At 39.3% G+C, this 26,646-nt stretch overlaps 1 protein-coding gene across 1 annotated transcript in view; it reads right to left on the bottom strand.

Annotated features, from left to right (window-relative positions):
* Positions 1-10,008: 10,008 nt before the first annotated feature.
* Positions 10,009-26,646, bottom strand: part of LOC105993251 (serine/threonine-protein phosphatase with EF-hands 1-like) — a 31,817-nt gene continuing 15,179 nt past the window's right edge. Inside the window, exons 7-16 of the mRNA XM_013026455.1 lie at positions 25,841-25,917; positions 24,918-24,954; positions 23,870-24,019; positions 22,298-22,372; positions 19,360-19,545; positions 18,168-18,310; positions 15,047-15,153; positions 12,790-12,953; positions 11,415-11,499; positions 10,009-10,175 (exon numbers count right to left, since the gene is read on the bottom strand). Coding sequence (XP_012881909.1) covers positions 10,009-10,175; positions 11,415-11,499; positions 12,790-12,953; positions 15,047-15,153; positions 18,168-18,310; positions 19,360-19,545; positions 22,298-22,372; positions 23,870-24,019; positions 24,918-24,954; positions 25,841-25,917 — 1,191 coding nt within the window. The remainder of the gene's footprint in view (positions 10,176-11,414; positions 11,500-12,789; positions 12,954-15,046; positions 15,154-18,167; positions 18,311-19,359; positions 19,546-22,297; positions 22,373-23,869; positions 24,020-24,917; positions 24,955-25,840; positions 25,918-26,646) is intronic.

Genomic DNA, 26,646 nt, shown 5'->3' with positions numbered 1-26,646 from the left:
CAGAGCCCAGAGGGAATAAGGGTTTACTTGGCACATGGGCCCAATGCAGGCTTGGCAGCACACAGGACGCAGCACTGCAGGGTGTTGGGCGGGAGAAGGCCCTCTGAGCAAAAGAAGCATTAACAGAGAAGCAAGCTTCCAACAACCTGGTTCTTGCCAAGAAGATGCAAGGGTTTCCTGGGGTTCATCTCTTGAAACCCTCCCTGGGGTGATGGGCCAGCCCACCTCATTCACCTGCAGACAGTTGGGAACTATGGAGTAAGAGCTTCTCAAGTGTGTAATACGGGGGCTGGGAAGGTGGCTCAGTGGTAGAGTGATTGCCTTGCATGCATGAGGCCCTGAGTTCGATTCCTCAGCACCACATAAGGAGAAAAAAGCCAGAAGTGGTACTGTGGCTCAAATGATAAGAGCACTAGCTTTGAGCTGAAGAGCTCGAGGATAGCACCCAGGCCCAGAGTTCAAGCCCCACGACTGACATAAAAAAGTGTAATCTGTGAAAGTATGTGCTGTGTGGGATAGGACAGCTAGGTAAGAGCAAAGCCATTCTGTGTCCCCTGTGGCTCAGCACAAACCTTGGCTCCTCTGCCCCATGCCTTGGGCAAGGAAGGACTAAGTAGTAAGATACATAATGTATTGAGTCAACCTGGAATAATATTCTTGTAGAGAAATGGGCAGGTAAGCCTCAGGAAATGTCAGTGTCAGTGTCGTGAATGGAATGACCAGAGAGGACCCAGGATGAGGCAAGACTTGGTTGAGCAGACACCCAAGAACTGGTGGCCTAGGCCAGGCAATGCCTAGGAATAAAGAGTGCTCAGCCCTGGGAACATCATTTTAGCTTTTGCCAAGTCACTGGGAGATATTTGAAGAGAGAAAAACAATTGCCATTGCCAATCTTCGCAGAGAGGTTTTTAGTTTTATTTGTATTTTGTGGTCAGTTGTAGGACTTGAACTCAGGGCCTGGGTGCTGTCCCTGAGCTTTTTCACTCAAAGCGAGCGCTCTACCATTTAGGTACACAGAGCCACTTGCAGTTTTCTGGTGGTTAATTGGCCATGTGTCATGGACTTTCCTGCCCAGGCTGGCTTTGAATTGACATTCTCAGATCTCAGCCTCCTGAGTAGCCAGGATTACAGGTGTGAGCCACCAGTGCTCAGCTCAGTTTTTAAAGGAAGCAGGGAAATCGGGCCTTAGTAATGGTGGACCAAAAGGGGTTTATTTTATAACACACGTGGAGGGACTGTGTAAGGGGGTATGTGAGGAAGGGAACAAGTTCATGAGGTGACTTAACTCCTTCTAGCTGGCCTGAGAAGCCCACAGCATCCTGGATGCTTGTTTTACTGTGCTATTTAGTGGAAGAACCTGGTAGCTGGGAATGGTGGCAGCTGATGACAGGAAAGCAAGAAAGGGGCTCATCCCTCCTGCATTCCCAACCCCTCAACCACCACCACATGTGCTCCAGTTACCTTCTCAGGCCAGCCAGCAAACCATATGGACATACACACACAAACACATGCAAGTATGCAGCCATAGACCTATGCCACCCGCACACATCCCTTAATGACATAACCACTTACACTGCAGTAAAGGTAGCTTGCCAGGGACGCAGTGGCTAGCACCCATCCCTAGGCTCCATCTCCTACCTTTGCAGATGTGTTCTCTGCACAAACAGGCTGAATGTCGAAATTCCTCTTGATGAACACAAGCATCAGCCTGTGCTTTTAGGCGGGGGCCTCAGGAAGCATGAATTAGTGGCTTTGCTGCTGAGGTCCTCCAGTGGTCTCACATTCTGTGCATAGCTCAAAGGCAGCTTTGTCTACACTCTAAATGCGCTAGGCCAAGTTTAATGTGACACCTTTCTTCTTATTGTAATGGTGATGTAACGGGTTAGTTACATAACTCAGGTAATGAGTACATTTCTTTTTGAAGTGTCATCCCCCTCCCTCATTTTCTCTCAGTTTTTCCCTCCTTCCCCCCGCCCCCACACCGTATAGTTCATTTGCTACATAGTGTGGAGAGTGAGTTTCACTGTTGAATTAGTTCACCCTTTGTCCCTCGGTTTCTGTGCTTCCCCTTCCCAAATTTGGCAATTGGGCACAGAAATAAAAAACTGTGACAAAAGTGCTGGGGGTGGGGGAGAAGAAAAAGAACCATAAGCAGTACAATAAAAAGAAAAACTTTGTTTCCATTTCTTGGAGTTCAATAAGCATCATTTTATATGGCCATATGCACACAGTTATTGAGCATTTGTGAGCCTCTCTGAAGAATATCCAAAGGGAAAAAAATATGGCTATGTTACAGAGAGGGGGCACATCTGCTTGGTGGGGTATCACCAGACCAAGCTTTGACAATGGGGAAACTGAAGCGCTGGAGAATTTTGAATTTCATACATTGACACCTTGGTGGCTGGGCAAGATGAAAGCTTGTTTACTAACTCCATGTTTCCCTAGATGTGGACAAAGAACATGGCATTTCCCTTATAAACACTCCTGAGGGGGCAAATTTTGGTTTCTTGGTTTACACAAGGTTCAGATACTAGATATGTAGGAAAATAGTGAAGGTTAAAAAAAAAGTGAAGGTAAGGGTCTCTTGGAATATGGGAATAAACGACTGAATTCAGGCTAGGATTCTGCATCCATGCTTGCAAATGGGCAGTAATCACAACTCCATGTACAGTTGTCAGAGTTAACAAAAATACACACTGGTACTTTCATGCTTTGCAAGAGGGAGGGGCTATTTTTTTTTTTTTGGTCCCATCATGAGTAACCATGGCTACCGTAAAGATCCCCCATCCATGCAGCAACACAGGTGTTCCTACTGAAAGCACAAAGTTTCTATTCAGTGTCACCAGGTCCACCTGCAAGCCCTCCCTCCCCCACCCCGTGCCCAGCAGACAGCCTTGGGGTTCCCTCCATCCTCGCTTGAGGGAGCTGTGACTACACTCATTTCTTTTACTCACTTGGCTGCTCCAAACACCCACATGAGGTGCTTGTGAATCTCAACTCCGCACAAAGGGGAACCCCAAGAAGCAAATGTGCCCAGCAAGCACGAGCTTTTCTCACTCATTTTGAGGGGTCTAGTCTCTGGCTGAGGCCGCAGCAAAAGTGGCCCACTGTGTGAGATGACAAGAGGCGCCTGCAGGAAAGCATTCCCAGTGTCCTCTCTTGCTGGGAGTCAGTTCATGTGGTGCCACACGGGGGGCGAGGGCCGGTGCACTTTGGAGACTCACCCAGGCAGCCGCAGATCTGGGCTATAATTAAACCAGACTGTGAACATGTTGTTCACGCAAACCTTAGCAGAACATGAGTCATGCTGGTGAAGTGAATCACAGAGTCTCAGGGTTTCCATTTATATTTGCTGTATTTGGAGCTTTTATATCTGGGCTCAGATTTAAGCCCCCTCCCATTTACTCTCTCAGGAACAAAGCCTCGAGGCTGCACATAGCTGAGGGTCCAACTGGGCAACCAGGAAGGAGGAGAGAGGGGCTGGAGGCTACGCGGGCACCAGGTTAATCATGTCACCAGAACCAGGGACACCTATCTCTCCTTAGCGGATGCTTCTGGGCTGTCAGGGACCAGAACAAATCAAAGGAAACAAAATCTGGCCATTGTGAATATTGCCACTGCTTTTAGGAAAGTAAAATTTGGCAAAGAGAAGAAGGTTGAAACTCGGGGTTTACATAAAGTCTCATGATCCTTGTGTAGCATTTGGCTGAGTTCCTAGGACAGGTACCATCTAGCATAAGCTACTGACCCATCCCCTACCCCAGCCCTCAGTGACTGACCCAGACCCAAAGCCCTGCCTAACCTCTGTCTCAGTTTCCTCCCTTGTGGAATAGGAGGGATAATGATCCTCTTTCTCTCCTATAGTGACAACCAATGCCATCATGGAAAAAAGTACTCTCATAATCTCATCTAGTCACAATCTAAACCTGAAGGCCCCTCCCCCAAGTATTATAGACCTATGAATTTGGGAATTCGGATTCTAACACATGAATTTGGGGTAGGGGGGATATAATCAAGCCACCATACAATTTCTATAAAAACTAGAGCCAAGCCGGGTGCTGGTGGCTGACACCTGTAATCTTAGCTACTCAGGAGGCTGAGATCTGAGGATCTCCGTTCAAAGCCGGGGGAGGAAAGACCATGAGACTCTTATCTCTAATAAACCACTAGAAAGCCAGAAGTGGCTCTGTGGCTCAAGTGGTAGAGCGCTTGCCTTGAGCTGAAGAGCACAGGGACAGCGCCCAAGCCCAGAGTTCAAGTCCCATGACCGACAAAAAAACAAAAAAAAACAGAGCCAATACAGCTTACTGGGCCTTCAGGTAGCTATTGTTTGGTTGAGAAAAGTAAAATGCACAAAATTACACAAATTCATTTTATACAGTACACAATAAAAGCACTTTGTGTAAATGTATGCATATATGTCTGTATAGGTTTATGTGCAGACAAGTGAAAAGACCCAAGGCTACACAGCAGGTAAATATGGCTTCCTTACATGCAAGAGAAAAGAAAGGCCATGAAAAAGGTGGGGAGGACAGGTGAAGAAAAAAATAGATGGCCATGTTCTTTAATGAATATATAGGCTGGGCTCTAGTGCTCACACCTGTAACACTAGCTATGCAGGTGGCTGAGATACAAGGATAGTGGTTCAAAGCCAGCCTGATCAAGAAAGTCCATGAGAATCTTATCACTAATCATCAAAAAGCTGCCACTAAGGTGTGGTTCAAGTGGCCAAGTGTCAGCCTCTGCCTTGAGTCAAAAAGCTAAGTAAGAATTCAAGGACATGAGTTTAAGGCCCAGTATCAACAGGTGATGTTGAAAAATGTCTTACTGTCCTGAATAAAATATTAATTATATTTAGGTTTTCTCACACATTTTTTACCAGGGATACCAAAATTTGGCCAGGGTTACATAATACAGGAAAGAAGGCAACTTCTCTTTCCACATGCAGGCATTGACATTGTACCCAAATGACAATATGAGAACAATGAAGAAACAATGAATGGAAGAATAATTAAAATTAGTAAGTGTAGAATAAACCAAATAAAAAGAAACTGAAGCAAGAGAGTGAAATGAGAAATTGCAACATATTCCTAGACAAACATATATGCATATGAGTGTTCTGAGCAGTGTTACTCATAACAGCAAAACAGCTAGAAACAAAAATTAAAGCTCATGGCTGGGAAGGTGGCTCAGTGGTAGAGCACTTGCCTTGCATGCTCGAGGCCCTAGGTTCGATTTCTCAGCACCACATAAGAAAAAAGCCGGAAGTGGCACTGTGGCTCAAGTGGTAGAGTGCTAGCCTTGAGCTGAAGAGCTGAGGGACAGCGCCCAGGCCCAGAGTTCAGGCCCACGACTGGACCCCCCCAAAAAATTAAAGCTTATGAGCTGATAAAGAAATGTATATTCATACAATGGGATACTATAAATACATGCTAGAACACAAATGAATGTCACCATTATATTCTTGAGTAGCTATGATCATCTTCAATGTACCATTACACTCATATTCTATGAAAAGATTTTTAGAGTACTTGAACACCATTTATTCTCTCTCCACATTTATTTAGTCTTTGTAAACTTTACGTTACTGATAAAAACTAAATAGAGAGACATGATGGAAATAAGTACTAAGTTAATTAAGGTCTTTTGACAAAAGGGAAAGAAAATTTCTTCAGGCAGAGGAGAAGGGTTGCTTCTTGGAATGATGTAACTCAAGAGTTTAGGGAAAAGATGTGAATCATAATCTGCCCAGGGGTCCTCATTCCATTCTTTCCCTTAAACGAGAGACTTCATCTTCGTTGAGCTGGTATTAACAGAAAACCAGATTGAATAATTAATACACAATAGAAATATATTTGGCTCACAATTTCATCAATGGTTAAGTCCAAAAATGGTACCAACATCTGGTGAGTACTTTTGTGTTACACTAACCCTGGCAGAAGAACAAGCAAGCACAGGTGAAGCAGAGAACAAAGTCAGGCAAAATTCACCCTTTTAAACAGAACATAACAGCACTCATAAAGGCAAAGCCTCCAACTTTCAATAGCCTCTTAAAGGTCCCACTTCTTAACTCTTACAATGGCAATCACATTTCAACACAATTGGAGAGGACAGTGAAATCACAGCAGAGACCCTGTGGGGTTGGGAATTCAATTTGTGTTGTCATTCAACCATTCACAGGCTGAGACTTGGGGTTTGCCTTTCAGAAACCTCAGCCCTCTGGCTATAGGTGTCAGGGTTTCTCTCAGGGTAATCATAGAAACTTTCAGCTGGGAATTTAAAGCCTTGTACTGATCACTTGCTTCAGTAGCAATCAACCAACCCAACCAAATGTATTTTAACTAAAATACTCTTAAGGTACCAAATATTCAGTCTCTCAGTGTCTTGCCTTTTGTGGGTTCTTGATTAAAGGTGATCATTTGAGTAAACATTTTGCTCCTTCCTGCCAAGGACTACGAGCATGCTCTTCACTTGTGGAAAATGCTTTTAAATCTAATCATACTTGGGAACTAATTCCAGAAAACCCAGGACAAATACAGAACACTCATCCTTAAGGTCTGTTGTTCTGAAACCATTCCCAGTACTAAATTCTGCATTTGTGATGGTCCAACCACAGAAGACCAGTAGGCAATAGTCATGTGGCACATGATTACATTCGGTCAATGATAGACTGCACATATGGGGCTGGGAAGGTGGCTCAGTGGTAGAGTGCTTGCCTAGCATGCATGAAGACCTGGGTTTGATTCCTCAGGACCACATACAGAAAAAGCCAGAAGTGGCACTGTGGCTCAAGTAGAGTGCTAGCCTTGAGCAAAAAGAAGCTTGGGGATGGTGCCCAGGTGCTGAGTTCAATCCCTAGGCCTGGCAAAAATAAAATTTAAAAAAAACAGACTGCACATATGATATGGATCCCATAAGATTAGTGGTATTATAGCTCTTAGTTTTTGTAAGAACACTGTGAGGTTCACACGATCATGAAATCATCTAATCATGAATTTCTCAGAATATATCCATCATGAAGTGACATATAAACATGATTCTATGTGAGTGCACATGCTCACATATTCACTGACACAGATTCTGCATATCTAGTAGAAGTGACTTCTGTAAGCATGGAAGACAGTTAAGCAGTCACTGTAAGGTTGTGGTCTCTATATCTGCTGTTTGCATAGCAGTCAGGTAGATCGCAAGCCAGCTGAAACCCACATGCATGCACTGGCACCCATAGTAAGATACTGAAGCTTATAGCCATTCTTTTGCCTCTGACCTTCATGATGGGGATGTCATATATCATGGCATTATGCACATATACATAGCCTAGAAATCAAAGAAGCTACAAGGGTAGAGCAATTGCAGGCTATTTCTCGTCTCATGCCAACAAGGTCAGTCAGTAGATCAGTAGGTGTGAGTTACAAAAAGACTACTGATTCCCTTTGCATTTTCAAATCTCTCCAAAATTTCCCTTGTGGCCCACCCTAATCAGAAACTTGTAAGAAGTAAATTCTAAGACAGTCCTGGCCATAATGACTCATCATAAAAAGCCATCTTGCCAGGCGCTGGTGGCTCGTGCCTATAATCCTAACTAGTCAGGAGGCTGAGATCTGAGGATCACACATCAAAGCCAACCTGGGCAGAAAAGCCCTTGTGAGAATCTTATCTCCAGTTAACCACTGAAAAACTGAAATAGCACTGTGGCTCAAGTGGTAGAGTGCTACCTTGAGCACAAAGAGGCTTACAGACAAGGCCCAGGCCCTGAGATCAAGCCCCCTAACCAACAAAAAAGCCATCTGTTATTCTTCAATGGTTGTACTATTTCTTCATATTCTTTTGTTTTTGACTTTGCTTTAATAAATTATGTTTTTCCAAAGAAAACTGTCCAGTGACCTAGTTTAAAAATGATTGGCATCCTATGATACCCCTAATACATATACAATTTTAATTTTGTCATTAAAAAGCTGGCATAAACCGCGTGTCAGTGGCTTACACCTATAAAATCCTAGCTATGCAAGAGGCTGAGCTCTAAAAATCAAGGTTCAAGGCCAGGCTGGGCAGACAAGTCCATAAGACTCTTATCTCCAATTAACCACCAAAAATCTGGAAATGATTCTGTGGCTCAAACTGAGCCTTGAACACAAACATTCAGGGACAGCATTCAGGCCTTGAGTTCAAGCCCCAGTACCAGCACAAAAATAAATCAAAGCTGGCATAAATTTTATTCACAAGATTATCGTGAAGTACTTTTTTCCGTTTTTTACATTTTCTGGTAGAGCTACAGTTATATTCCCTTTTCATTCATTTATTAGGAATTACCTTCTAATATTTTTAATTTGCATTATGAGGGGAGAATATAAAAGCTTTTGTTATTTGGTATTTCTTGTGCATTTAAAAATATGTGGCTGGGCGCCAGTGGCTCATGCCTGTAATCCTAGCTACTCAGGAGGCTGAGATCTGAGGATCTTGGTTCAAAGCCAACCTGGGCAGAAATGTCTGTGAGACTCTTTATCTCCAATGAACCACCAGAAAACTGGAAGTGGTGCTGTGGCTCACGTGGCAGAGCACTTGCCTTAAGCAGAAGTGCTCAAGGATGGGCGCCAATGCCCAGAGTTCAAGACCCACGACCGACAAATAATAAGAGTAATAATAATAATAATATGTAGTCAGGTATCAGTGGCTCACACCTATTGGATTGTTATTCAAAGTCAGCCCAGGCAGAAAAGTCCATGAGACTCATCTCCAATTTACTTCCAAAAAGCCAGAAGTAGAGTTGTGGTTCAAAGGGGGATAATGCTAGACTTGAGCCCAAAAGCTCAGGGACAGTACCTGGAACTGGCCCAAAAATGTAAAATTTTAAATGCAAAATTTTATCAATGTGTATAAACACACAGTATTCTTATTTCTACATATTACCGACTCATAGCATCAGGTATACTAATTGCTCTGTACAATCTTGCATACACTAATTTTAATTTTAATTTATATGATCAATTACTAACAAAGGTATAACAATTTTAATTTTTGGTAGTGTTGTTTTTGTATTACCAATTTTAGACCATTTATCTTATTATATTAATAGATATATCTCTTAATTATTTTATTTTTGTGGCAAATTATTCCTTCTAGCATTTATTAATCATCTTTTTTATCCCCAATTACATACCTTCCTTAAAGTCTGTTCTGCCTTCTTTTAATATATGCATAATAATCATCTTAATTATATCTTCTACCCCAAAATGTTTTTAAAGTTGCTGTTATGATTTAAGAAGGACATTATAGTTTACTCACTATTTCTAGTGTGGGTAATAGGCATGCTTATAGGATCTGGTCTGTGTCGAGATCGTGGTATTTAGAACTTTCAAAAAAAATGAAACCTGACTGCTCAGGAGGCTGAAATCCTAGGATCATGGCAGGATAGTTCATGAGCACAAAAAGGTCAGGGACAGCACCCAGGCCCAAGTTCAAGTCCCAAGAATGGCACACAAAAAAGAAAGAAACCTGAGCTAGGCACTGGTGGCTCATGCCTGTAATCCTAGTTACTCAGGAGGCTAAGATCTGAGGACTGCAGTTCAAAGCCAGCTCAGGCAGACTTTGAACTGAATTCAAGTTGTAGAACCAGAACTCACAAAAATCTATGCTCTTCAGCAGAAACATTTCTGTGTTTGATATGTGATCAGAATAGCAGAATACATGATCTGTGGATAATCAAGATCCTATCTTATCAACAAAGTTGTCAGACCATATTCATCACAGGGATCAATCAGGATGTACTGACTTTGTATCTCCAACAGACAAGAAAAAGTAGGGCTGATTCTACAATTCCCCCCCCCAAAGATTTGTTATGATGGTAGTAGAACTTCCAATATTCATATTGTACCTCTGTTTGTGGTGTGAACTGGAGTCTACTTTTTGCTTTCATTAACTATGGATTTTGAATATTCTCGAAAAGACTGCAATTTTGATTCCAACAAGCCTGAGAGGAACCTTCATTTAAAGTTAGTAAACTTGGGCGTTTTATGTATTCAACTTGTCATGTTTATGCACTACATAGAATGTCTTAAAAAATTCATTTAAATCCATTGTGTTGGCAAGCTCATCAATTTGAGAGTCATCAATACAAACACTGTAGTGAGAACTGAAAAGTTTCCACATGGCCAAAAATATTTTCATGGAGATTAGGCCTAAAAGAATATAGGAGAAAGCATTGAGTGTTTATTTAAATACCACCTAAGGGAGGGCCTTGGAAGCCACACTAAATAGTATGAATTAGAAGCTCTCTAACATGCCAGACAATCAAGATACTGAAAGAAAGAGAAGAAAAAGTTTGTAAGTGGAAGAAACAATGTATTACTTTTAACTACTAAGAATCCTAAGATTATTCTAAAGCCACCAAGAGAAAACAGTGAAAAAAACAAGAGAAGGGATAAAAACTATAGGATTAAATGTGGTATGAAAACCTTTCAATCAGGTGCCAGTGACTCATGCCTATAATTCTAGCTCCTCAGGAGGCTGAGATCTAAGGACTTCAGTTCAAAACCAGCCCAGACAGGAAAGCCTGTGAGAATTTCATCTCCACTAAACTACAAAAACAGCAATAAAAAATGGAAGAGGGTCTGTGGCTCAAATGGTAGAGTGCTAGCCTTCAGTAAAAGTAGCTCAGGGACATCAGCGAGGCCCCATGTTCAAATCCTAGAACCGGAGTGCACACACATGCGCGCGCACACACACACATTACAAAATCTAAATAAAATTCAAGTATGATAGAAAGATGGCAGATCAGAGAAATATCAAAGCAAAGAGAAAAAGCACGCTGGAAGTCAATAAGAGAATTCCAACCAATAGTCAATTGCCTTTTAAAGTCAACAATTAATGGATCAACCACTCACTGTTTGATGCTTTTTGATGTTCAAATATCTCTGCAGCAGAGGAATTTCTGATTTATATGTGTATGCATGGTTTCACACACAATACTGGAGAGGGAACCCAGGGCTTCATGCATTCTGGGCAAGCACGCTACCACTAAGCTTCATTTCTAGCTCTGATGACTGCCTTTTTAAGTTTGAGAATAAATGTGCATCAGAACTAAATACATAGTTTCCAATGTCTAAAATAGAACCACAATTCTAAGAATAACTACGAGTAACTAAGATTTTAAACTAGAATTACATTTTCATCCCTGCTGGTGATTTATAAATGGATCTGTCCCAGTGAGACCATTGGATACACAGACTTATTGTAGAACTCTGTGTTCTTAAATTTGTGGCCAAACTAAAACACAAATAATGTTAAACACAAATTTGTCATTTCAAGTTTCATCAAGTTTGGATGAAGAATGAAATAGGTAAAAATAGAATTCTGATTTTGGAGAAACAGCCTGGCTTTGCTTTATTTACTACTAGAACTAGTGAAAGTGTACTTACCTGAGTGATCGCAATGAATTAGATTGAATATTAGTTTCAGATCAGATCGGTACCTGTACATAGTTTCAATTAGAGGAGTTTTCATCTAAAATAAAGATTTTTCTAAGTGTTAAAACATTAAGAATTAAGGACAGAGATCAATTATAGCAATTGTAAAAAACACAAAACATCCCCACCAACTTCTCCTTTCCATTTGTCTGGTCCCCTTCTTTTCCTCTCTCTTTTCTCTCTATGTGTATTATGGTAGAAATAGAACCCAAGATCATCTTGTGTCCCTATTCTCCAACTGAGCTATACACCAAACCCACCAATTGCAATGATGGGGTTTTAAATCAAATTCAAGGCAGCAAGCTTTTATTTGGCCCAATCAATCTTCGATCACACTAAGGAGCTTGTTCTTGTGCTCCTTAGGAGAACAATGTAAGGAAGCACTAAATAACAACTGCCAATGTTTACAGAAAGCTTGTGTGGATTATTTCATTTGGTCCTTTACAACCCTAAGGAATAGGAACAGATTGTTTGTTCCATCCTACAGACAAGAAAACAAGAGAGACAAATAACTTTACCAACAGTCATGTAGCTATTACATGAGATTTGAGTCTCAGCATTATCAAGCCAATCCCTATTATCTAAATCACTATGGCAAAATGGCACTGAAGTGAAGTTAAACACCTCCTTCCTGGGGATATTTTAGTTTGCAACCATACCATTTTATTTCTCTTCTCTGTTTTTCTCATCAGTTCCCAAATGCTCACAAGTCCTAGCTCCAACAAGCTCAGTGTTATAATTAATTGCTGATGAAATGCTCATCAATAGGGACTGGAATCCAATTACTCTCCCTGAGATGCTGACATTTTAATAAAGTACCATACATTTTGAAATTCTTTAATGCATAGACTGGGTTCGGCAACTATTACATGGTTAGGAAATATGTGAAGTATTTCAAATGTGTGTGGCACAAGGAAATGTCACATCTGGACAAAAGTTAAAATAAGCAACTCAATGGCAGCGATGGGAGGGAGGGAATGAGTGGGAAAGAGGGAACAACTGACACTAAGCAAAAGGAAAGAACTGTACGTATCACCTGATGTGGAAGAAATAACTATTATCAAAGCTCATAGAACTCATGAACTTTATAGACCACGATAAAGACAATTTGCCCCATGAAGGTTAGAATGTGTTTGTGACCTAGAGAATACATACATTTCCTAAATAAGTCACCATGGAGACACCCACCTTGGTCTTGTCTTTGCCTGCCATTCCCATCCATTACATGAGACCACTCTCAACTTTTCAAAGCCTTATGTTGCTTAGAGCTTGTCCAAAGCGTGCATTTCTTACAGCCAGATTTTATCTTATAACAAGTGATACTTACTTTTTCCGGAGAATTTTCGATTTGGACATCCTCAAAGCAAGACATGTAGTCAACATTTCCATCGCTGTCTATATTCACCAGATGTGGACTAAGAGCTCTCCAAGGCAAGTTCAACCCCAAAGTGTTTTCCACAGTAAAAGCCCACTGGGCTACTGAAATTTTTCCTGACAACAGCACAAAAGCCCGTATTATTTGTATAGAATTTGAAAGGAAACATGCAAGCTATCAGGTACAGCCAGAGTCCGAGCTTTGGGTTTTGAGACCAGGGAACAGGCTGTTTTTCATGATCTGACAGCCTTTCCTATTCCACAGATTTTACCTTTCCTGTCCTGTGTAAGAAATCTCATTTGGGCTATTTGGGCTATGTTTCTTTTTTCTGATTAAGGGGGAAAAAGTTATGCTTATTATAGAACATTTAAAATCAACAGAAGACATAAAATATATACGTGCATACACATATATGTGCAATTTTTATTTCTAGTAATATGTATTGCTTAGTTTATTCTGCTTGCTGTTAATGGAGTTATTCTGGTTTTGTTAGTGGATTCATAGTGTTCTTATATATTAACTATATATAATAAGATTCGACTATCTCTTGGATTCTTTTGCAATTGAATAATCTATCAATCTACTATTGTGTCTTTCTAGCAATATATGTATATCTGCTTGCTTTTAAGAATTCATTTAAAAAAAAAGAATTCATTTTTGCCATTGTAGCTTTAGTCTAAGTGCACATATGTGTGGACTTAATTTTAATATTACTTCTCTTTACTATTCCGAAATTTTCATCAGTTCTTGGATACTCTCAAGCACTCTTATTCTTATGTTCTATTCTCTCCCTAACACATTGATTAGATGTTTGCTAAACTTTCTCATGTTGTCATATCTCTTTTCAGTTCTTTGATTCTGTTGCTTTTCCTTGGTTTGGTTTTGTTTTTTGGTTTGAGGAGGGCTCTGGAAATCTAGACTCACTGTTTCAAGGCTTTCTCTTTTTTTGTGTGAATATTGATAAGCAAGCAGTCTACCACTTGGGCTATGCCCTAAGCCCTTTGGTTTTTATTTTAAAGACAGTCTTCACACAATCCTCTTGCCTCTCCTTCCCAAGTAGTTGGGATTACATGCATGTGGCACTATGCCTAGCTCTCACTGTTCATAATACTTAATCTTTTTTATTTTTGTCTGTCATGGGGCTTGAACTCTGGGCCTGGGCACTGTTTCTTAGATCTTCAGCTCAAGGCGAGAGTTCTATCACTTCAGCCAGAGAGCCACTTCTGATTTTCTGGTGGTTAGTAGAAGAGTCTCACAGATGTTCCTGCCTGGGCTGGCTTCGAACCGTGATCCTCAGATCTCAGTCTCTTGAATAGCTAGGATTACAGGCATGAGCCACCAGCACCAAGCCTTTTATTTCTTTAGATAATTTATATTTTGTGTTTGATGATCCCAACATCTTATGGCATAGGGGAGCCAAACATCATGTTTTTTTTTCTAATGACTCTACTTATGTTATTGTTTGTAATCTTCGTAGGTTATGAGAACATAATGGTTGATCTTAAGTTCTTGGATATACCAGTGCCTAAAATTAGAGATATTCCCATCAAAGATAGATTTCCTTGCCAGGGGCATTGAGAGTAGAGACAAAATGTGGAAGTCCAATGCAACTATCCCATCTTTCTACTATATTGGAGTTTGCTCACAGGATGAATCCATAATAATATTAGCAATTGTCACAGGATAATTCAGCTTTGTGTGCTTGTTTTTTGCTCCATGCTTCCTCATATGGTTAAAATCTTTTTTTTTCTTCTTTTATTTTATACTAGGTGTCATTATGTCAGACCGACTGTCTGACCCTCTCCACTGCCAGGATTACAGGTTTGTATCACCATGCCTTGCTCAAATAATCTCTCATAGGAATGGTGATGCAGCCAAATCTGATAAATTAGTTATAATTCAGCATCCCCCAGAATCAAGCTAGTTATTAATATTCTTCTTGAGGTCTAACTCAGGAATGTTATTCACTTTCTGAGTTAAAAGAGGCTTACTGAAAAGAGATATATGACTCTATTGAATGAATATTAGATTAAAAGAGAGAGAGTATGTGTATACTGGAGCCTGAACTCTGGGCTTCATGTTCATCACTCAACAATCTTTTTTCTAACAGAGATGAAAAAATGAAATTCCAAGGAAGCAAAGAAAATGAAAACCAATCTGTATGTAACCTAATATTCTAAGAAATGGAAGAACTTTATAATTTTATCACCTGATTTACTGTAGTCTCGAAGATAGAAGGCAGATATGAGGTCAGATCTTCGTGAAATTATTTTTGCTTTTAATATCCGGATGGTACTTCTTTCCAAAGTATGAATCCTGTAGGAAGTAGAACAAAATTAGGTGGAAGTTACATAAATTGCCCTGGTATGTTCTGTTACCATTCCCCACTTTATAAATTAATCACCTTAATTTATACATATCAGATCACTTTTCAGTGCATGTACACGTGTGTGTGTGTGTGTGTGTGTGTGTGTGAGAGAGAGAGAGAGAGAGAGAGAGAGAGAGAGAGTGGGCATGTATCTGCATAGATTTTCTGAATTGTTTTCCTAAGTATCCCAAGCTAATCTGGAACTCACAATCCTATGACTTCTGCTTCCTAAGTGCTGGGATTATAATCTCCCATTTTACACCAACATTTTAATGTAAAAATTTTATAAACCCCATGTTGGTGGCTCATGCCTGTAATTGTAGCTATTCAAAAGGCTGAGATATGAGGACTGTGGTTCAAAGGCAGTCTGGGCAGGAACGTCTGTGAGACTCATCTCCAATTAACCACCTAAAAATCAGAAGTGGAACTGTACTCAAAAGTGCTAGAGCACTAGCCTTGAGCAAAAAGAACTAGGGATAAACCCTGAGTTCAAACCCCATGACCACCACCACCACCACCATTTCCTGTTACCTCAATTGAAGTAGAAAAGCTCTCATTATCATCAGCTGTACTTAAATGATTATGTGATCTGTTGAGTGTTTCCCTGCTCTGCAATTATGCAATAAGCAACCCCAACAGCAAATGGTGCTAAAAAAGCAATGTAAAAGTTATAGTAATCCTCCCAGTCCAAAATGGACTTACAATGCAAGTAAGTTAAGTGACAGAGTGAAGTTTTTAGATTTCTTGAAAGGCAGTGTGTCTTTAGTGGAAATTGCACAGCATCTGGGAAAAGTGAATCAAGCATCCACAGTAGAGTACTGAACTCCATACTCCCTGAGCATTCACAATGTTTCCTAATGGTGGTTTCCTAGATAGTACGAGGGATATCAAAGGTCTACTGGATAGAGAATCCCAAGGAATTCACTATAAACTAATAGACCAAATCAGTATGTTCATTAAGATTGCATAATATGAGATTCATACATTAAAGTCTCTAGATACTGGAAATGAACAATCCAAAAAGAAATTCAGAAAGTAGCTCTATTATAGCACCAAAAGAACTTTTAGAAAGAAATTTGGAGGGTATATGAATGGGGAGAAGAAGTGGGGGAGAATGCAATAACAAAATTCAATATATATCCCACAAAATTAAGAAAACTGAGGGAAGAGGTGGGGGTGGGGGAAATGGGGGAGAATGATGAAAGGGTGACATTGATTAAGATTCATTACATTCACAAACTGCTTTCTTGAATGGCAACTCCTTTGTACAACTATTTAAAGATAATAAAAACTAATACCACTAGACTCCATAAAAACTCCACATCAAGAAAATTTTTAAAAAGAAATAAATTTAACAAAGTTAGTCTCAGATTTGTTTATGAAAAGTACAAAACACTGTTGAAGGAAATTATATGTAATCTAAATGAGTTAAACAATATTCTATGTCCACAGATTAGAAGGCTTACTATTATTGAGGTGGAAATGCACACAAATTAATCTACAGGTATAACAAATACCCTAATAAAATTGTACTTGGTATTATTTTTTTGCAAGTTGACAAGTTGATTCTAAATTCATACTGAAATCAGGACAGTCCAGTGAAAGGATCTTTGAAGGAATTTTAAAGTTCACTACACATCTCAGTTTTAAAACAGTACATTTAGTATCCTTCATCCAAAAAACATGACAACAGCAATATTTCAGATTTCTGGGATTTTTTACATTTTGGAATATTTCATAGAAATAGGTCCACTTTTAAATTTAATTTGTTTGGTTCTTTTACTTTGAGCTCTATGTGTTTCTCTATAGGTAGGAAAGATTTTATAGCATTGTTTGTAAAAGAAAACCTTGGGAGAAATGTGTCGAATATTTAGCTTCTCCACAACTGCTATGACACATATGTACAATGGAATACTATGCATCTAGTAAAATTAAATAGGTTTATGTATCCTAACATGAAGTGATATGCATTATATAATACTTAGGAAAAAGTCATTTGCAAAATACAGGGTATAACTACTTTTTTTGTGTGCTGCTACCGAGGCTTGGATTCAAAACCTGATGCTCTCAACTTGGCTTTTCTACTGAAGGCTGGCACTCTACTATACGACCCATGTCTCCCAGGTTTTTTTCCTGGCTAACTGGAGCTAAGAAGTCTCTTGGATTTATCAATCTAGGCTGGCTTCAAACATGTGATATTCAGATCTCAGCCTTCTGAGCAGCAAGGATTACAGACATCAGTCACAGGTACCACACAGGATGTAATTAAATCTATCTTTGTGAAAAGATACACGTATGTGTCTCTTCATATTAGATAAAGAGAGTTTTGTCTGTTATGCCTACTGCTATGCCCAAACCTGTACCTACTAAGATAGTACCTGCCACGTATGAAAGGCTCACAAGCTATTTTGAACAACAAATTAACAATCTTTTGGCTACTCCTATAGGACAAAAATACAAGGACAGGAGAGGATATCCTTTGTATTCATTTTAATTACTTATGAGAAAAGGGATTGAGAAGAGTAACAGGTAATTAGCATTTTATTTATATTTATTTTTCTCACTTAATAATAAGCATAATGGTTTTGAAATATATATAAATAAAAAGATAGTGTTTCAGGAAAAAGGTTAAACAATGAAAATATTGAAAATTTTAGTCATATATATTTCTGGATAAAGAAAGCAAAAGACCAGATGAGGTAGAGAGGGTTGAGGTAGGGTAGAGAAGGTTGTAAGTAAAGGGACAGAGTTAGGATGAAGGCTTTTGTGTTATACTTCCCTACACTTATGAGTAATGGCTTCTTATGAATTGAAAATTGTCCCCTGTGCTATCCAATATGGGTACATTCACCACTTGTTTGTGCCTTTGTTGATGACTTGTTTGTGTGGCTACTCAGTCATCTGGCACTGCTGTCACATGATCATTAATATTTAATCCCTGGTATTCTTAGAACATACACACCTTTGGGAAAGCTGGATTAGACATGATGCCCCAGCTACTCGGTATTGGAAAAATCGAAGCATCATGCCATAAACCAGTTTGATGTAAGCTCCCCGGTTGCTACTGTCTTCATAATAATTAGAGGCAGAGAAAACTGTAATTACCTAATTAAAGAAAAAGAAGGTAAGCCTCAATAAAATGAGTTCTCAAAGGTCATTCAAGAAAGGCAAAAACAGTTCAATTCTTTAAAAGCAAACAAAGCTCACAGTGCCTGCAAATTATCCAAGTTTAACATGACTTCCACTGGAATAAAAAGAAAGCTTGTCACTCACTGTCTCCAGGATACACAGATCCTAACTACTCATCCAAATTCTCATTGTATGAACAATTGAGCAGGTTCAGAGCCCCACAAAACTAGAGCTTCAAGAGCACAGAAATAATGTATGGACTAAGGGTCCAGTCACTATCTTCAGATGGAACTCGCGTGAACATGGTAGAAATGACAACCAGTATTCTGGCCTAGTTCTGTGCTACTGAGCATATCAATTCAGATAAGCCACCATGTTTTCCACTTTCTCCTAACAAAGAAATCTTAAATTCATCTTGCAATGTTAGTATTAGCCCCAAATAAGTCAATAGAATTAAGGAAAGCATTGCTATGGAAAGAAGTGCTATCCAATCTGGAATTCATTCTTATTTACTGCTGTTCACTATGGAAACAGAGGTAGCCCAGGACACCACTTCTAGCCTTACTGCCACCACTGAAGGGGGACATCAGACTCCACTTCAGTGGCTGTCTCTCAACTGACCACGAAGAGCAACCTGCGGGAAACTGCCTCATCAGCCAGTGGAAAGAACTGTGTTTTGGGTCTTTTGTTCTGCACAGGGAATGTGCTAAGAGGGGCTTCACTGCTGAGGAAAAGCAGTGGGAAATTGGTTTACAGTTAGTATAGAATGAACTTATTCTGTACATGTACGTAGTGTCATGTAATAGAATTTGTTTCTGGGACAAGTGAGCATCAGGAAATGAGTCAAATCTTGCTTGGGATATAGTGACAATGAAGCTCCAAGTAATCTAGGTGAAACCTGCAGTCTCTAGTTTCTGTTTATCACTGAGGAAGGTATCCGCTCCTGGGCTTCTAGGTCAGACAAAACCAACTGTGCAGAAAGCACTACAGGTGGGTTGAGGGTGTCACCAGTGATGGCAGCTCACCTTTCCATCATGGCAGATATCATACCCATCAGGCTTGCACTCATGAGATCTAATGATCATCTTCAAGTGGTATTTATTAAGAAATTTGGCAGTAACATCTGGTCCAAAGTAGCAGCCCCCTCCTCGACTTGTGTTTGGATAACAGCCATTCTTGCCTTTGGGGTCACTCCACAGAAGGTCAATAATCTTTGGACAATAAAACCAAATTAGGTTACTACTTACAAATATGAATCTGTCTTGCCAGATTCCAACTTATCTTCCAGAAATTTAACCCAAGGTTCCCAAAGAATATTCTCCATTCTTCCCTCAAAATTGTTTCAGACACTTTTCTTCCATGTACTCTTTCAAGCATAATCATAATGCCCTTTACTACCCCCTACTTATCTTTCTTCTCATCTCCAATAACCAGTTTAGCAATGACCATATACTATACTATACAAGGTGGAAACACTTGATACCTGTAAAGATTCAGTGCTTGATTTTTCTTTCTTAGCTCTGAAAAAAATCTAACTTTTTACAACTGATGAACAAAAAGTTATTTTATCTTCAACGAACACATACTAGGGATCTCTGTATGTGTGTGTGTTTGCATATATACGTGCATTCACACAGTACTGGGGCTTGAATTTAGGGCCAGGGCACTTCCCCTTAGCTTTTTCACTCAAGGCTGGTGATCCACACTTCCATTTCTGGCTCTTTTGGTTAATTTTTAACTCTGGGCCTGGGTGCTGTCCCTCAGCTCTTCAGCTCAAGGTGAGTGCTTTATCACTTCAGTCACAATGCTACTTCCAGTTTTCTGGTAGTTCATTGGAGATAAGAGTCTCACAGACTTTCTTCTTGGACTGGCTTTGAACCACGATCCTCAGTTCTCAGCCTCCTGAGTAGTTAGGATTATAGGCATAAGCCACCAGTGCCTGGCTCTTTTGATTAATTGTAGGTAATAGTAGTATAGACTTTTCTTTCCTTTACTTTTTTCTCTTTTTTTTGGTCACAAGACTCAAACTCAATACCTGACGCTTTTGCTTATTGTCTGGTACTCTAACAATTGAGCCATGCCTTCAAAACCCAAGGTTGGTATTTCTTTTCTGTTCCTCAGACTTTTCTGTCTAGGCTGAATTCAAACCACAATCCTCCTCGAATTGCAATCTCCTGAGTAGCTATGATTACAGGCAGCACCTGGCTCACATTAGGCATTCCTGATATGCTCATAGAGATATGTTCTACCACTTGATATATTCTATCACTTGGACCATGTCTCTACTTGGTCTGTTCATTCAATGGAATATGATTCACAAAGAAAAAGAAATAAAAATATTGACACATGATACAACAATCAGGAATTTAAAGAATACCTTCCTAACTGAAAGCTACCAGACAAAAGAGTCCATGTCCTTTACATGTCCATTTCAATAACATGCACAGAATAAACAAATTCCTAAATAAATAAATGAATAAATTAGGTAGTGATTATCTAAAAATGGTGAAGGAAGTTTCGATGGAGTTGAGTGACTGCTAAAAAGAATGGAGTTTGTGCCAGGCACTGATAGATCAATCCTGTAATCCTAGCTATTCATACAGCAGAGATTTAAGGATCTAGGTTCAAAGTCAGTCCAGGCAGGATAGTCCATGAGACACTAATCTCCAATTAACCACCAGAAAATTGAAGTAGAGCTGTGGCTCAAAGTGGTAGAGTGCTAGGCTTAAGCAATAAAAGCTCATGGATAGCACCCAGGCCCTTCGTTCATGCCCCATGAGTTCCCAAAGGAAAAAAAAAGCATGGAGTTTGTTCTGGGGTGACAAAACTGTTATAAAGTTAGATTACAGTGATAGCTGGATAGTTGTGAATATACTAAAATCTACTGGATTACTGGCATCAGCACAGATTTTAGCCCCACGACCAACAACAATAACAAAAACAAAACATCAACCCTGTGGAGCTGTGGCTCAAATAGTAGCACTAGCCTTGAGCAAAAAAAAAAAAAAACCTTAGGAATAGTTCCCAAGGCTCTGAGTTCAAGCCCCAGGACCACCCACAGACACACAAAGAAATTTGGAGTAGATGCCCCTCAGTAGATGAATGGATCAAGAAAATGTGGTATATATACACAATGGAATTCTATGTCTCCATCAGAAAGAATGACATTGCCCCATTTGTTAGGAAATGGAAAAACTTGGAAAAAATTATATTAAGTGAAGTAAGCCAGGCCCAAAGAAACATAGGTCCCATGGTTTCCCTTATTTGCAATATCTTGTATATCTATGAGTCAAGCGGAAAAGGTCAGATAATGTGATGTCAGGAAAATGAACCCTTAGATATGCATTTTAATGTTTTTTTCTTTCATGCATGTGTTTCTAACGCATTTATAAGATTATCTCTTTGTTGCTTTGTATGTCCCTCCCCCACAGTATAACCCCTGCTTTCACTATATTTGATGTCAGTATAACTGGTGGAGGAGATGGGGAAAAACCAGTTGTTTAAGGATACAGCTGGATCTGATGCAACAATGAGAGGTACAAGTTGTCATGTCCAAAACGAGCTTTACAACGTCGGTGCGGTGGGGGGGGAAGGAGGGGAAGGAGAAGGATTGGGATGGGGGGGAGGGGGGAGGCTGGGGAAGGGATGTGAAGGGTAAACAAAGGAGGAGGCTGCAATGCTTGGTAAGAAATGTACGCATTATCCTGCCCATGCAATTGTAACCCCCAAAAAAAAGTTAAAAAAAAAAAGAAATTTGGAGTGACTCAAATGGTAGAGCTAGTGAAGAGATAATAGGATCTGGCAATAAATGTAAAGTCGTTTTAAGTTATATTGTAAAGAACAACAGCATCTAAGCTGGTGTTTTGTTTACTACTCTGGAAAAGACTTTTGATTACCTACCTGTTCCCATTCTTGCCTTGGTAACAAATCAGGCGGGGAAATGGTGCTCCCTGAGGTAGTAGCTTCTTCGTCTGAATCAGTCAAGTTTGTCAATCGGTTTCTGCTTGCTCCCAGTGGGGGCATCAGCACAGATTTTAGCTACAAAACAAATATGTGCTTTAATCAAACCATCTGCTTATTGGGTTGCATGCAGACACTTCAGTACCAGATGGGACATGTTCATGTTGTAATTCAGGTGACTGAAAAGCATGGTCCCTTTTTCCATTTCTTCTACTTCCTATATCTTATTGAACCCCTAAGGTCTATATAAAGTAGGCCTGTAAAGTATTGTGCATTTTTCAATTAGAGACACTTTGCTATAGGTCAAGATTATTTTACAATAGAGTTTGTAAGGGATCCCAAAGGCACAGGTATATAGGCTAGATATATTCTTTTATGCTTTACTTTTTAAAAAATTAAGTAGTTGTACAAAACGGTTTCAGTTCAATATGTTTACTAGTACAATGTATCACCTATCTGTTTCTCTGAGATTCAGGTCCAGCTCTAGAGTCCACCTGCTCATTTTTGTAGGAAGATGACTGACAGTTGTGAGTGGTAATGGTTCAGGTTTTACACTAAGACCATGTACCATCATTAGCTCCACGGCTCCTCATCCTCATGTGGCATTCCCCTTTGTCCCTAGACTAGAGGCTTCAACTTGACTCTGGTAAGGGAGAAATACAACTCTGGTTCCCCTGTAAGGCCCACCCAAGGATCCCTACACTATACGTGGAAGCTTTACATGTATCACATAGACACATTCCTGAGAGGCTCTATACAGGCTCCTGTTCTGCTTCTGCTGTACTTAATATGATTATTTAGGATTAAAATGTTTCAATAATTATCCCAACCCATTTGAAATATGGGAGAAGTCATAAAATTTTGATATAAATTGTTAGATAATCCTATGTACATGAGTCACCTAGTATAATCAAATTGATAGGGACAGAAAATAGAATAGAATATCCATTGCTGCAGCTAGAAGGTAAGGAAGAATGAAGTTATTGTTTAATGGGTACAATTTCAGCCTAAGTAGTTAAAAAGTTCTGCATATTTACAAGGTGAATGCATTTAATGCAACTAAACTACATATACACTTAAAAATGGTTGCAGTAGTGGCGGAGGGACATCAACAAGGGAAGGAGTAAAATTGATCAACAAGTAATCTACTCATTGCCTTAGTCATGTAACAGTAACCCCTCTGGTATAATAATATTATATAATATATTATATTATATATATGTTATATAATATTATATAATATAATAAATATTATAATAAAATAAGATTTAAAAATGGTTACAGTAGTAAATTTTATGTTAGATTTGTATAATATAAAGGTAATGAGATTTTGTTTTAAAGATCAGGATTTTTCACTTTTAGAAACAATATGTAATGCCAACATTTCTTCATTCTTCCACTTTCGTTATGATTTGTTAAGAAACTTTTTCCACCTATAGAAATTACCCACTTAGTTTTGTATCATGCAAAGATTTTCTAGGAAATTTTAGTAGTATTTTCATAATTACAACAATCACTAAAACATAAAGCATATACTCCATTTTTTTAAAAAAGATCCATGCAAATACTACTTACTTTGCTTCTTTGTATTCGGTTGAGTAAATTCAAGTCTGTGGACTCTGATATCCCACCATGTACGACAAGAATTTGTTTGTCAATAATTGTACCCACTGGGAGCCAACTGTAAACTTCTTCCAAGACTTCCAAAATTTTTCTTCCGTGTACCTTTAAGTAAGAGCTTGAGTAAGTTTTGATTTACTGACATATCTCATTTTGAATAGTCAAAATAAATGAACCAAACAAACAACAGTTTTCATATCACTCAAAGGATGTCAGCAAGCAGTTAATAACCAGCTAACATTTAATAATTACATTTTAATCCTTTATTTATAACACTTTGACCTCTTGAGGCCTTGACCATCCTGAAGATGAGAATGTCCTTCCCAGAGATAGCTAATAGGAATAAGATAGGAATAGAATATGCAAACCTATCAATTCAGGCTACACTTCCAAGGATCTCTTTATTGAGTTCTTCATGCCAGTGGCTCACCCCTGTAATCTTAACTACAGGAGGCTGAGATCTGAGGATCATGTTTCAAAGCCAGCCCAGGCAGGAAAGTCTGTGAGACTCATCTCCAATTAACCACCAGAAAAATGGAAGTGGCATTGTGGCTGAAGTGGTAGAGTGCTAGCTTTGAGCTGAAGAGCTGAGGGACAGTGTCTAGGCTGAGAGTTCAAGCCCCATGACCAACAAAAAAAATTCTGCTTGGGCTGACTTCCTATTGCCTCATGATCCTCATATCTCAGCCTCCTGAGTAACCAGGATTACAGGCATGAGCCACTAGTACCTGGCTAACAATCATTTCTTTGTGTATCTGTTTTACCATACCTGAGTAAAACAAAATCAAGGTGGAAACCTTCAAATCAATGGGCTATGTTCATATCCTTGCTGGAGCACACACAAAAGTCAAAATTAAAAAATGTTTTAAAGTCTCTATACCATGACCAGGGCTTCTTGCTGTGTTTCTATTTTATTGACAGATTCAGAATAGCACATCATTACTGGCTCTTTTTCACTTCTATGTATCAACAACAAAAATAATGCAAAAAGTATGAATCTTACCTTGTATTTATGTAAGACTTCTTTTGAGAAACCATATCTAAAGAAAAAGAAAATGAGAATATTATTGTTGATAACTCCTACTCATCTGTATCACACAAAAATGGGGAGCCATCATGACATTTACTAGTACCAGCACTAGGAACTCAAGAAACTAGACTTGAATTGGAACTACTACTTACCAGTCTTACTGGGCATGATGGGAAAAAATAAAAGAAACTATTGGCATGTCCCTACTTGCAATCAGCTTATAGGATACTTGGGGAAAGAAAACAGATTTTCATGAAACAAATCATAAGACAAATTAAGAAATAGGTGGTTGTGTAAAGTTATTAAGTGTTTTGAGCTGGAGAGAGCTGTGTGAGCAAAGTCTTTTTCTAGACACCAGAAAGTGTAGATCAAATGATGAGAGAAAAAGCCAAGATTGAACAAAACAAAGGAAAGCCTAGAAGATAACTATTTCATGATTTCTTTGATACAGGTCATGTAATAAATGTTGCTGAGTACCAAGAAATTCCTAATAGAAATAGTGAAAGCAAATTTTTTCATTTACATTTCCTTGTCTTAGTATGTACTCATAGTACCCAACATGCTAAAGTAGGTACAAAGCATGCACAATCCACATTTTCATACACACCTTACCCTGTTCCCTGTCAGGCTTCTACAGTATAATTTATGTTTTTCAAGATGAATTCCTGCTAAACTCATCAAAGGTGTCCTCATTAAAGGAATGCTCATGACCTAAACTTTCTCATCTTCTCTGAAACACTAAATATTCTCCTGGAAAACTACTGTTAAATTTTGTAAATCAATTCTTGTGGTTTTCCTCCTACCATCCTAGCTGGTATGAAAATTCTTTGCCTTAAATGGTAGCATTCCTTCCAATTTTGTCCTAAGGCATCTCTTCTCTTTAATTTCTTCCTGACAATCTCACTTCTTTCTCGGGCAAAGCCTTAGTTCCTACAAAGTGACACACCGGACTATATTTCTGACCTCCAGACATCTATACAAAACAGTCTATTCAACAGCAATATAAATCAGCTTACCTCAAACTGAACTCATCATTCTCCTTCAAGCCAGCTCATCCTTGATTCCTCAGTCCTTCAAGAACCTCCATTGCCCAAATTCTTGAATCTATTTCTCTGTACCTCCTTTGCCACACTCCAATGGAAATTAGAACCATCATCTATTTCTTCAACCATTCCCTAACTGACCTCCCTGTGTGCACTCTACCCCACTGAAACAACCACAGATTTATAGTATTCTTCAAAAATATTCTGCCATCATTAGAACAAAGCCCTCATATTCCTTTGTACCGTCATACCACTTCTTATATCTCCAACCATATCAGGTACCATATCCTATTTCCTCATTCTATGTGTCTATGTTGCTAAACTTCTTTCAAATTAAAAAGTCTTGCTTGTCTTAAGCTCTGCAATAAGTTGTGTCCTCACTGTGGGATAATGTTACCTATCTTCCTTCTGTGCTTCTCTCTTAATTGACTAGGTCATCCTTTCAGGGTAAGTGTCAAATTTCTATGGGAGGGGCTGGGAAGGTGGCTCAGTGGTAGAGTGCTTGCCTTGCATGCCTGAGCCCCTGGGTTCAATTCCCCAGCACCACATAAGCAAAAAGAAAAAAAGCCAGAAGTGGCACTGTGGCTCAAGTGGTAGAGCACTAGCCTTGAGCTGAAGAGCTGAGGGACAGCGCCCAGGCCCAGAGTTCAGGCCCCATG

The sequence above is a fragment of the Dipodomys ordii genome, unplaced genomic scaffold, assembly GCF_000151885.1.
Source record: "Dipodomys ordii isolate 6190 unplaced genomic scaffold, Dord_2.0 Scaffold94, whole genome shotgun sequence".
NCBI classification, from domain to species: domain Eukaryota; kingdom Metazoa; phylum Chordata; class Mammalia; order Rodentia; family Heteromyidae; genus Dipodomys; species Dipodomys ordii.
The sequence above is the reverse complement of the archived record's forward strand: the minus strand, read 5'-3'. Positions and strand labels throughout refer to the sequence as shown.